We start from the raw sequence: 13,255 nt of genomic DNA on the forward strand, positions 1-13,255 counted from the left end.
TTTAGGAGAACTCACATAGATAGGAGAGCAGAATATATTTGCCATGGGTGCCATCTGCTTACAGATCCCATGACTAAACTCTGTGCACCTCCTTTGGAGATAAACAAACATGACATCTATATACATCCTGTACATGTTAGTTCGCTGATTAGCAGTTATTAGTCATACTGTACATAGGAAAACAACTTGATCATAATGATGTTACATACCCTCAGCATAAAGTTAAGGTTTTAGTGTGAGGGTGCAAACCCATGCAAGACAGGTTCCCTGTTTAGATATGTGGCCCAATACACCAAGTTGAATGTGCCAAATAAAACTGGAAATACTATTCTGGACATTCTGTCAATTTTGCTAACACTGTTAAAGGTTTTCTTTGCTTCTTGTGGTTTGGTTTCTGGTTTGACTTTGTGGGGTTCTGAAGTAGTGGTAGCACTCTTGGAGATGGTGGGGAGAACAGAATCCTTGGTGATATTTGGTCCATAATTGGCAACAGCCACTGCGTAGGCATTGTTTTTCTTAATGACCGAGGCCTTTTCTTTTTTCTGTTAAAACATAATATTAATAATACATATCTTCAAAAGTTTCTGCACCAATAGTACTATCTACTTCATTCAATTCACAATAATGTGCCTCGGATTAACCTTGTTGACTATTGTACTGCCATTGTAGAAAGCTTCTCCAACTTTTGGTTAAGGCCATGTGTACCTATGTGTGAATCTTCAATGGTAACATGATTCATTTTCTTCACTGTGATGGAGTAATGCTGTTTTCATGCTGACCAAATTGGAAGCTCCTGTACCTATGCTTCAATGTGAACCAACTCTTATGCAAGTGGGCAGAATATTTGTATTTATTATTTTATAAAACAAATTATTTTGCAGTATCTAGAGATGGAGAAAGTATCACAGACTGTTATTATTCAATCTGCATAGATATATTATTTATACTTCAAGAAAAGGAGTAAGTTAGAAGATCTGAAATGCACATTATGGTCAAGGTAACCAGTAACTGCAATGATGAGAAATATACTTCTTTCTTATACTGTGTTCTTCACTATTAAGAACAGCACAATATGGAAGCAGTTGGAATTGCTTTGTTCCAGGATATTTTTTTAATTTCCCAGCATAGAATTTTCTGGTAGTCTCTCATTTACTAACTAGGTCCAAACCTGTTTAGTTTTCCAAGGCTGGTCAAAGCTCTTTTGGAGGAACGGCAGAATAAATGTTATCTGTTCTTTTTGCTTATTACTTTCTGGAGCCCTTCTATTGAAAGACCTTGAAACAAATTATTTGTGAAGAAGAATGGATGGACCATCAACTAAACTGGAATTGAACTATCTGAATAATTCTAAAACAGACATGTGATAATGTAACAAATTCATGAAAAGTCAGGGTACTTCCTGACTTCCTTGGGTACTTCCTTTTCCCTTCTACTTTTGATTTTTTAGTTTATAAGCCACGGGTTAGTGACATGGAATTTCCCACCCCAAAAAGGACATCAATGCTCTGATATCTATAAATTAGCAGATAAATGATATAAAATCCAAACACAGAGGTTCAATTTTCCCCTTCTTTCATGCTTTCCCTCACAATTATCCCGTACTTTAACTTGAATTGCAATTTGAAGTATATTCACTTGAACTCCACCTCAACTATGGTTTTACTAGCATGTTAAGAATGCTTGTGTCTTCTTATTGCTATGTAACTGATAAATAAAATGTCATTTCCTCGAGTTCCTTGTGCACTCAATGGAATTTGTAGAAACAAAGAAACATTTTTTCAAAACAGCATTTTAGCACTAAAAAAGGACTTTTTAAAAGAGGAAAATTCTTTTTAAGAACTGCAGGTGTCAAATAATTGAAAATGCCCTTTTAGGGAGCTTATTAATCTAATTTATTTTTACTTTGTTTTGAGTCAGCCATAAATCTGGAGAAACAAAACCCAGATGTTTTGGTTTGTTCAAGGTTTTGGTTAAAGCAAGAGGGTTTCCAGAGGTATTTTATTGGGTGAGCAGAGCAAGGCTGGTGGACATCACACCACTCTTATTTTCTCCTCTGTACGGTCTATGTATCAACACTATTCCAATATTCCTTTGTCACTGACTCACTTGCTCTAGGACAGGGGTGTCAAACTTACGGCATCATGTCATCACATGATGTATCATCATGGGTTTTCCCCTTCACTAAACTAGGGGTGGTTGTGGCTATCTATCTAGAATAACATGCCAAAGTCTTTATTGTCAACGCTGTGGCTGGCCTGGCTGAAGCCACCTTGGAGCTTCAGTGCTGCCACACTGGAGCTGAGGGATAGGGAGGGGAGATTAGAGATAGCTAGGGTTGTGTAGTCAAAATAAAATACTTTCTCTTGAGATCCAAGGACGTTCTTACACCTGGCTGGAAGAAGGAGGAGTGATGTCCAGCAGACGCTGCCTTGATTGGGCCATGTGACTGATTGTTTGGGATTGAGGAAAAAACGTTCACTTTTAATTAGGTGAAAATCGAGGGACCCTTCAGAGTCGGCTTTCATCATATGCACCAATGTGATATTTCCAATAAAGCTATTCTTTGAGGAACCTACCTGCCTCAGAGTTTTGCATGCTATGAATCTATTACTTGGGACCCTGACATTTATCCTTGATTTTTTCCCATTCATATCCATCATTGTAACCTCTTCTTCCAGAACAACAACATTTTGGTTCATATCCCTGAACCGAATAAGCATTTTTCATTCTACTTCCAACTGAAAACATCAAAAACATGTTTTGGTTCAGCTGGATCAATAGAACCAGCCATTCTATTTTTTGTTTGATTAAAAACCCTTCTTGATAAATAAAAAGGTTGATTTATTAAACCTAGATTATTATTATTACTACCGTGTTTCCTCGAAAATATGACCTGTCCCGAAACACTTTGCCACATTTTTCGTGTGGGCAAAAATATAAGCCCACCCCCAAATATAACCCCCCTGGACAACCTCCCCTCCGACCAGGCAGAGAACCGCTCACCGATCTAGTGGTATCCCAAAGGCTCCAAGCCGCAGGAGCTGGCAGAAAGGCGCTCACGTTGCTTGCCGCCTTTGGGATACTGCTAGGTTGGGGAATGGCGTTCTACCTGGCCAGAGGGGGAAGTTGCCGGGCGGCTGCTCTCTTGTGAGTGGGCTCCTGAAGAGCCGGGCACTGCCTCAGGGGCGAAGCAGCCATGAGATGACCATGCTCATGAGCAGCTGCCCGACAAATCCCCTCTTCAGCCAGGCAGAGCACATTCACTGATCTAGGGGGTATCACTAAGGCACCAAGCCACGTGGCACTCTGGCCACCCCCCAGTTCCCGCCACTTGGCACATTCGGGATAACCCCTAGGTCCGTGCATGGAGCTCTGCCTGGCTGGAGAGGGGGGTTGTGCGAGTGCCTGTTCCACCCCCACTCTCTGTTCGGAAGACTCTCTGTCCAGAAGACTCTGTCCGGCAGCCGGCCCACCACACAGAGCACTCCTAAAGCGGCCAATGCTGGAAGACTTGGCAGTGGAGTTTTGGAGTTTGGAAGTTATGCTCAGAGTGTGGCAGCGATGGCGGCACCCTGGTAGAGTTGCACAAGGGCTTGGTGAGGCTGGGGCGGAACAGGCGCTCACGCAACCCCCGTCTCTAGCCGGGCAGAGCTCCATGCACTGACCTAGGGGGTATCCTGAATGTGCCCAGCCACGGGAGCTGGGGGGTGGGCAGAGTGTCATGTGGCTTGGTGTCTTAGTGATACCACCTAGGTCAGTGAATGGTGCTCTGCCCGGCTGGAGAGGGAATTTGCCGGGCGGCTGCTCGTGAGATGGTTACCTCATGGCTGCTTCAACCCTGAGGCTATGCCCGGATCTTTGGGAGTACGCTCACAAGGGATCAGCCACACAGCAACCCCAAAACAAAAAGCCCTCCCTGATAATAAGCCCAAGGCCACATTTCATGGGGCAAAAGAAAATAGGACCCTGTCATATTTTGGGGAAAACATGGTATATACTTTATTCATTAAACATGAAACTCAGCCAACTGAACATTCAAAAATGCATTACAAATACCAGTGACTGGTGCTAATGGTTGATACGGTTTGCTGCCAGTGTCCTAGGTATCAACCAACAACCTTCTTAAAATATAAGATGTTCCGAGTAGCACAGTTTTTTCCAGTTCCGCTGGAGTTATTGCAGGAAGCTGAAATTTGTTGATGTATTTTGTAAAGTTCTTGGACATGGTGCCAAGTGCCCTGATGACAATGGGTATCACTGTTACATGCTTCATCCATAGCCGTGTAGTTTCGATGGCCAGGTCGCGATATTTCCTTATTTTTTATAGTTCTTTTTCTTCGACTTGGGAATCTCCAGAAACAGCGATATCAATAAACTGTACACTTCGGCCTCTACAACCGTGATATCTGGCATCCGTTTGTATTTGAAAGTCCCACAAGATCTTCACCTTCTCATTTTCAATAACTTTTTCCACTTTATGTTCCCATGACTTTCTGGATACAGGTAAATCATATTTTTTACATAATGACCAGTGGATTAATTTAGCAACTCGGTCATGTCTAACTTTATAATCAGTTTGTGCGATTTTGCTGCATTCACATATTAAATGTGAAACAGTTTCGACTTTGTTATTGTAAAGTCGGCAGTTTGGGTTGACTATTATTATTATTATTATTATTATTAATAATAATAATAATAATAATAATAATAATAATAATAATAATAATAATAATAATTATTATTATTATTATTATTCAATTGTATCACAGCGGCCAGTTGTTTCGCCGGATTTGGCATTGGTTACTAGTCGGGCCCCACCCAGGGGCCTAGGACGTCGTAACGTATTTTCGTAATATGCATGCAGATCCAAGCAGTGCGGCTTTTTGCATTTGACTGATGGTGATTTTGTCAATTTTTAACTGTTTTAAATGTAATTCCAGTGCTTTTGGAATAGCACCCAGTGTGCCAATTACCACTGGAATTACCACTGCTGGTTTGTGCCATAGTCGTTGAATTTCAATTTTTAAGTCCTGGTATTTTGCGATTTTTTCATGTTCCTTCTCGGCGACCGTGCTATCACCTGGTATTGCAATATCTATGATTGTAACCTTGTTTTTCTCAACCAGTGTGATGTCTGGTGTATTATGCGCCAGTATTTTGTCCGTTTGTATACGGAAATCCCACAAGATCTTGACCATCTGATTTTCGGTGACTTTTTCAGGCCGATATTCCCACCAGTTTGTTGCTGTTTTAATATTAAAATTTTTGCACAAATTCCAATGGATCATTTGCGCTACTGAATTGTGCTGCAATTTATAATCAGTCTGTGCGATTTTTTTACAGCAGCTGAGTATGTGATCAACAGTTTCATCAGCTTCTTTGCAAAGTCTGCATTTGGCATCATCAGAGGATTTTTCGATTTTGGCCTTAATGGCATTTGTGCAGATAGCTTGTTCTTGCGCAGCCAGGATTAGTGACTCTGTTTCTTTCTTTAATGTACCTGTTGTTAACCATAACCAAGTTTGTTCACTGTCCACTTTATCTTTTATTTTTTCAGAAATTGGCCATGCAGTGCTTTATTCTGCCAACTCTCCATTCTTGATTTTATCACATCTTTTCTGTATTCTTGTTTCGTCTGTTGGGCCTTCAGTAGATTTTTTTTCTTTACTTCGATTAATAGATGTTCTTGACTTTCTTTTAAATAATCAGCCAGTGCATGTTTTTCTTCTTCAACTGTTTGCTTCACTTGTAATAATCCTCTGCCACCTGATTTTCGGGGCAGGTATAGTCTATCAGTATCACCACGTGGATGTCAACTGTAGTGCACTGTCATTAGTTTCCTGGTTTTTCGGTCCAAAAGGTCCAAATCAGCTTGTGTCCAGTTAACTATACCAGCTGTGTATCTTATAACTGGTATTGCCCAGGTATTTATGGCCTTGATTGTATTTCCACCATTCAATTTAGATTTCAAAATTTTCCTAACTCTGTTGGTATACTCTCGCCTGACAATAGTTTTTACTTCTCCATGCTTGATGTTATCCAACTGCAGAATGCCTAAGTATTTGTAGGCTTCATTTTCTTTGCATTTAATTAATTGACCATTGGGCATTTCAATTCCCTCACATGCAGTGATTTTGCCCCTTTTTATAGATACAGTGGCACATTTTTCCATGCCAAACTGCACTGAAATATCGGTGCTGAATACTCGGACTGTGTTTGTCATTATTTGTTGTTGTTGTTGTTATTATTATTATTATTATTATTATTATTATTTCTTTTATTCATTAAACATGAAACTCAGTCAACTGAACATTTAAAGATGTCTAATAAATACAATTGATTGGTGCTAATGGTTGATACAGATTGCTGCCAGCATCCTCGGTATCTACCAAAATAATAATAATAATAATAATAATAATAATAATAATAATAATAATACAATGGCAACCAAGGCAGGCAAGATCCAGGTCCTAGAAGATGATGGAATACAACTTGAGAATGAAGAAATGATAAAGGCAGTAAAACCAGAAGAAGGCTACAAGTACTTGGGGATTTTAGAGGCCTCTGACTTAATGCATAATAAAGTCAAGGAATTCACTTCAGCCAAGTTCATTCGACAAATTTGCAAGATATTAAAGTCCAAACTGAACAGAGGAAACATCATGAAAGCCATAAATACCTGGGCTATACCTGTAACTCTGCAGGAATAATTGACTGGACCCAGATGGAGCTGGACAATTTGGACAGAAAAACAAGGAAGATTATGACAATGAATCATGCTTTGCACCCTAAAAGTGATGTTGACCGATTGTATCTACCAAGAGCAGAGGGTGGTCGAGGACTCCTACATGTAAAGCAGACTGTGGAAGAAGAAAAACACAGCTTGAATGATTACATCCAGAAAAGTGAAGAACCAATGATTAAGGAAGTAAATAAAGGAGGCCTTTTGAAGACAACTAAGTTAAAAGCTGAATATAAGAAAGAAGTAATTGAGAAGTGAGCTGAAAATTGGAAAAGCACAGCTATGCATGGCCAATACTTGAAAAGTATTGAAGGCAAAGCTGACCAAAAACTAACTTGGAACTGGTTAAGATCAGGAGTACTGAAAAAAGAAACAGAAGGCTTTATTTTGGCAGCTCAAGAACAAGCCTTAGCCACAAACTGCATGAAGGCAAAAATTCAACATGTTACCACCAACAGCCAATGTCACCTCTGTAATGAGAAAGATGAGATAGTCGACTACTTGATCAGCGGGTGCAGCAAAATTTCACAAACTGACTACAACACCATGACCGTGTTGCTAAAATTATTCACTGGAAATTGTGCCAAAAGTTTGGATTTGAGGACAGCAAAAACCACTGGGACCATCAGGTTGAGAAGGTTTTAGAGAATGAGAAAGTCAAGATCTTGTGGGACTTCAGAATCCAGACTGACAAGCACTTGGCCTACAACACACCTGACATAACAATAATTGAAAAGAAAAAAGTATGGTTCATTGACATTGCAATACCTGGTGATGCGCTAATTGAAGATAAACAGCAAGAAAAAATCATAAAATACCGGGACTTGCAAATTGAGGTTGAGCGACTGTGGAAAAAGAAATCGTGTGTTGTCCCGATTGCAATTGGAGCCCTTGGAGCAATACCTAAAGGGCTACCTCACTATTTGAAAATTCTAAATTTACCTGACTTGAACATTCTGACTCTACAAGAAAACACCCTACTTGGAACAACTTGTCTCCTCCAACATTACCTTAACAGTTCCTAGTTCCTTGGTTAGGATTTGAGCTGTTGAGCTACCAACCAGCCCCAAAGGCTGTGAATCTCACCAAAGATTAACCACATAATAATAATAATAAACAGAATTGATTGAGTTTCATGTTCAATGAATAAAGTATAATAATTGCTGTTAAATGCCTTTTAAGGGATGATATTTATGTATTTTAAACACATAATTCCTCTACTGAAACCAAACATTTCTGAAAATGAAAACCATTTTTAAAATAAACAATTTGCTTTAGTCAAATGAGAATCTGTACAATTACATAAAAAGATTATATAAATCTATGACAGCTCTTCCTTTATTATGCTCAATATACCATAGTTAAAATTATTTTAGCAAAATACCTTTTGTTTCACTAGTTTCCTTATAAAAATTGTTAAAGATAATGAAATGTGGTTGAAGGTTTTGGGATAATATTTGTTTCTTTAAGATGAAACAGATAAAGATTCTGTATGAACTGTTTAATTTCTGCTGAAATGCAGACCCAAATTCTCTACTTCTTTTCATAATCATTCTTGTTTATCATACCCTGTCTTTATATTGGCTTAAGACTTTAATTATTTTTCAGTAATGGAAAACTATCAACAGAGATGCTGCTAAAATGTTTTTTTTTTTCAAATTGGAAGAAACCTTAAACATATTTTTGATCACTCACCTTATCATTGACTATACTTTTTCCATCCCATGCCCATCCTCTTTTTGTGAAGTAATTTACAGTGGCAAATTCTATCAAGGCAGAGAACACAAATGCATAACAAACTGCAATAAACCAATCCATAGCTGTGGCATAAGCTACTTTGGGCAGGGAATTACGAGCACTGATGCTTAGCGTTGTCATTGTTAGCACTGTTGTTACTCCTGTAGGGTAGAAAAAGAAGAAATGAACTTGTTAAGAGTTTGCAGCAACCCAACCAGCACACATGTAAATAATTCAGCAGGTTTCATTTATATAAGAAACTTCTTTATATACAATACCATACAGCAGAAGCCAAAACCAGAACTCAGAATCCAGAAGTACAGAATCAATATTCACAGAAGCTATAGAACTGTGATGATGAACCTATGACACGCGTGCCACAGGTGGCATGTGAAGTCATATCTGCCGGCATGTGAGCTGTCAGCTCCGGTGCGTATGCGTGCACCAGTCAGCTGATTTTCGGCCTTCTGGAAGGCCGAGGGAGGCCATTTTCAACCTCCTCAGAACTCCCCTGGCCCCTGGAGGCCCTCCGGAAGCCGGAAATGGATCATTTCCAAACTTCAGGTAGGCCCATTGGGACCATTTTTCTCCCTCCCCAGGCTCAGGAGGCTTTCCTGGAGCCTGGGGTGGGTGAAAGCAGGTTCTCCTGCCCCCCCCCCCCAGGGAAATCCCAAGTTCAGCTTGGAGGCGAGCAGTGCGGCGCATGGGGAGGAGCATGGGGGATTGTGCATGCATGCACATGTGGGGTACACTTTGCAGTATGGGTGCTGGCACACAAATGCACTATCATGTTCACCCTCACATTTCTGGCACCCAACAACAAAAAAGTTAGTCATCACTGATACACACACACACAAACACACACACACACACACACAGAGTTAACCTAAGCCATGCCCAGCCTTCGAGCCGTCTGGGTCCCCATTGTCTGACTGTTACCATGTCTATTCCAATTCATGAACCCTTATATATTGACACTCCTCCCTTCATGATTGGAGTAGACATAAAACCAAATAATTTAATATTCTTCCCATGGTGCACTCCACCCAATGGCTTGGTCATTATATCTGCCACATTTTCCTCTGAAGAACAGTGAAGCATTTACATTTGATGGCTTCTCTTACATTACAGTATTTAATATCCACATGCTTGCTTCTATTTACTCTGGCACCTGTTGCCATTTTAATGAAAGCATTATCCTCAAACACTGTTACAGCTTCAGTTACTTTTACGTTTAAATCCTTCAACAGCTGTACGTACCAAGTTACCTCTGAGCAAAGCTCAGACAGAACAATAAATTCTGCCTCTGCCTTAAAAATGGCTACAGTTGTTTGTTTTATGGACTTACAACCAATTAAGGTCTCTCCAAACAATACCTCAATCCCAGAATTGGACTTTCTGGTTTTTACATCATTGGCATTATAACTGTCAACATTACATTTTAATTTCCATTCTTCAGAGACTGTATTTGAAGACCCAAGCGCACAGTTCCCTGCAAATACTCGAAAATCCTTTTTACACTCATCCAATGCAATTGCATCGGTGCAGCAGTAAAGTGACTCAAGATGCTTACTGCACTAGCTATGTCTGGTCTGGACCACTGTGACAGATGTAACAAGTTCCCTATTGCAGACTGATATATCTCTTGATCACAGGCTTCACTTTTGTCGTCAGCCAAAGTGTTGTGAAAATCTGTGCTCGTAGGTGTTGGAACAGAATTACAATCCTTCATGTTGTATCTCTCCAACAGCTGTTCAATTTTCCTTCTTTGACTGAGAACATAATCACCTTTCTCAGTTTTTTGTATCTCTACACCGAGATAATTTTGCATTTTACCCAAATCTTTTAATTCAATTTTTTCTCTACTTGATTAGCAAATTTCTTTTTCTGTGACAGATCTTTTGCAATGAAACAGAGATCATGTACAAATGCTAATAATTGACAATCCCCACCTTGTATCTTTCTAGTATATATATGCAACCATCAGCCTTGCAACTCTTGAACCAAAACCCTTCAATGCAGTATCTAAACAGATATTCTGTCTGACTGCTTCAGCCCATAAATGGCCTTGTTCAATTTTTGTACAGCAGGGGTAATCAACTTTTTTATACCTACCACCCACTTTTGTATCTCTGTTAGTAGTAAAATTTTCTAACCGCCCACCGGTTCCATAGTAACGGTGATTTTATAAAAACCTAATGAAGATGTTTTTAAATAATGCGAAGACATTTTTTTAAAAAGTCAATCAAATTTTAAAAAAGGAAAGTGCTTCAGTATCGGACAAAACCCCTACCACCCACCATGAAAGCTGGAATGCCCACTAATGGGCAGTAGGGACCAGGTTGACTACCACTGATGTACAGTGTTAGGTTTTTTACTTTCATATCCTGGTGCTTGAACCATGTAAATTTATTCCTCTAATTCTGCATTTAGGAATGCTATGGTTATATCAAAATGCCAAATTTTATGCCACGTACTGCTGCCAGTGCCAAAATTGTGTTTTCACTTTTTACAGTTGGCGCGAAAACCTCATCATAGTGCCTGTTTTTCCTTTGTGAAAAATCTAGTGCCAATAATTTTGCTTTATATTGTACCTCATTGTTGGGCAGTACTTTCTTTTTTATATACCAATTTACATCCTACGGCTTTGCAACTGTGTGGGAAAACCATAGATGTGAACATGTTATGTTCACCTATGGATTGCATTTCTTTGTCCATGGCTTCTATCCACTTTACTTGTTCAATTTTGGGTAGTGTCAATACTTCCTGATAGTTTCTTGGCTCATACCACACATTATACATCCTAACCTTCCTAGCAGAATATCTTCAGGTGGAATCACCTTGTTCCATTGCTCTGATCTATCTGGCATTGACGGCTCTTGTGTCTCAACCCTCTCTTGCTTCATATCTGAGTCATCATTTTCTCCTGACTCCTTTTCTTGTTCTTTTGTAAGTGTCTCCCCCCTGAATGCTGACACCATCACTAAGTGAATTACCATCACTAAGTGTGCCGTCATCATTAAGTGGATCATTCCAAAAAATTGCACCAATTCTGTTCCAACTTTGCTCTGCAAAGCTAACAGATCTGGAAATGATTATTCTTTTGCTTCCATTGCTAAAGTGATAGCTCTTTGAGCCAGGCTCATAGCCTGTAAACCTGAGCTTTCTAGCCTTTGGTCGACCTTTTCTCCTAATTGCTTTTGGAATATGCATCCATGCATTGCTTCCAAAAACCCTTCGATTTGCCAGAGATGGCTTTCTCCCATATAGCACAGCATATGGAATATTAATAGTAGAGGAACTCCATAGCCTATTGATTAAATAATTAACAGTCAACATGGCTTCACTACAATATGACCTCCTCCAGCAGTGAGTCCTTCATTGTTTGTAAGACACAATTCCACCTCTCAGCTACACTGTTCTCAGCTCTTGTGTATGGATTTGTGCATCTGTGTTTTGTTCCTGACTGTCCCAACCACTGTTGACCTTGCTGACATGAATTCTTAACCTCTGTCAGTTTGCAGCTGACATACCTGTTGTTTATACCTTCTTTCTATGAAGCTTATCCATTGCTTAAATTTCTGAAGCACTTCTGTTTTACTCTTTAGTAAATAGCAGAAACCAAATCTGCTGTACTCATCTACAATGACCAGCACATACTTTGCTCCTCTCAAACTGGCTTGCATTGGCCCCACCAAATCTGCAGGTACCAGCTCTAGAACTCTTGTTGTCTGCCTTGTGCTACTTTTGCTTACTGGGAATGCCTTGGACTTTGATGACTTAAATACTGCACAATCCAAGTATGCCTTACACCCTTTTAAGTTTAACCCTTCTCCAAACTGTTGCAACTTTTGCAAAACTCTGAAGCTGGCATGGCCAAGCTTTCTGTGCAAGAGATGAACACATGAATCATGTTGTTTGGGCATATTGAACCTTTTGTCCATGCAACACATAAAGATTATCCTGCTTTATGCCCTGTGTACTTACATTCCCATTTCTCTTTATGAGACACTTCCCATTTACAAATGTGGCCTCAAATCCTTGCTGGTCTAGACTAGAGACAGTCAGTACATTATGCTCCATTTCAGGCACACACAATATGTTACTAAACTTTTCCTTCAGACATGGAATCACCACACTGCTTTTTCCAATGACTTTAGCTTTCTGGCCATTTGCCAAGGCTACTGAATCTCCTCCAGCTGGATCCATTCTGAATAACAATTTAGAATTATTAACAATTGTTTGACTAGCCCCTCTGTCTATTAACCATTTGTCTCTCTATTAAAATAGGTAATTTTTACAACAGCAGCCTGTCCATCTGTTGTATCATTTCTTTGCAAACAGTCTTTCTTCAAATGAGTCCTATCACCACAGATGAAACATTGCCTTTGCTGTTGCTGTTGTGTCGTGTTGGAAAATCTTTGCTGAGCTATAATTCAATCTCTTCTCTTATTTGGCCTTTGCAGACATCCTGTCCGTTGCTTTTCTCTCTCTGCTCCTTGGGTCTCCACCTAAGGAATTTTTTCTTGTGGCTTCTTCTAAAATGGCATTTGTTTTCTTCTGAAATCAAACTGGCTTTAACAGCTTCCATTCTTAAGTCCTGTTCTGGTTTGCACTCAAAAAAAGCTGAACCAATGTCCCACATTTCCAGTAGTGGGATTCAAATAAGTTAACAACCAGTCCTCTGTCCTAATGACCAGCTGGGTGGGTGTGGCTGGGTGGTCATGTGACTGGGTGGGTGTGGCCAACTCGACATCACTCACATTGAGGGGCGCT

At 39.8% G+C, this 13,255-nt stretch overlaps 1 protein-coding gene across 1 annotated transcript in view; it reads right to left on the minus strand.

The window, feature by feature from the left end:
- Window positions 1-230: 230 nt before the first annotated feature.
- Window positions 231-13,255, minus strand: part of LOC116512949 (gamma-aminobutyric acid receptor subunit alpha-2) — a 145,754-nt gene continuing 132,729 nt past the window's right edge. Inside the window, exons 9-10 of the mRNA XM_032223650.1 lie at window positions 8,438-8,640; window positions 231-542 (exon numbers count right to left, since the gene is read on the minus strand). Of these exons, the coding sequence (XP_032079541.1) occupies window positions 231-542; window positions 8,438-8,640 (515 nt within the window). The remainder of the gene's footprint in view (window positions 543-8,437; window positions 8,641-13,255) is intronic.

Source organism: Thamnophis elegans, chromosome 9 (genome assembly GCF_009769535.1).
Source record: "Thamnophis elegans isolate rThaEle1 chromosome 9, rThaEle1.pri, whole genome shotgun sequence".
NCBI lineage: Eukaryota > Metazoa > Chordata > Lepidosauria > Squamata > Colubridae > Thamnophis > Thamnophis elegans.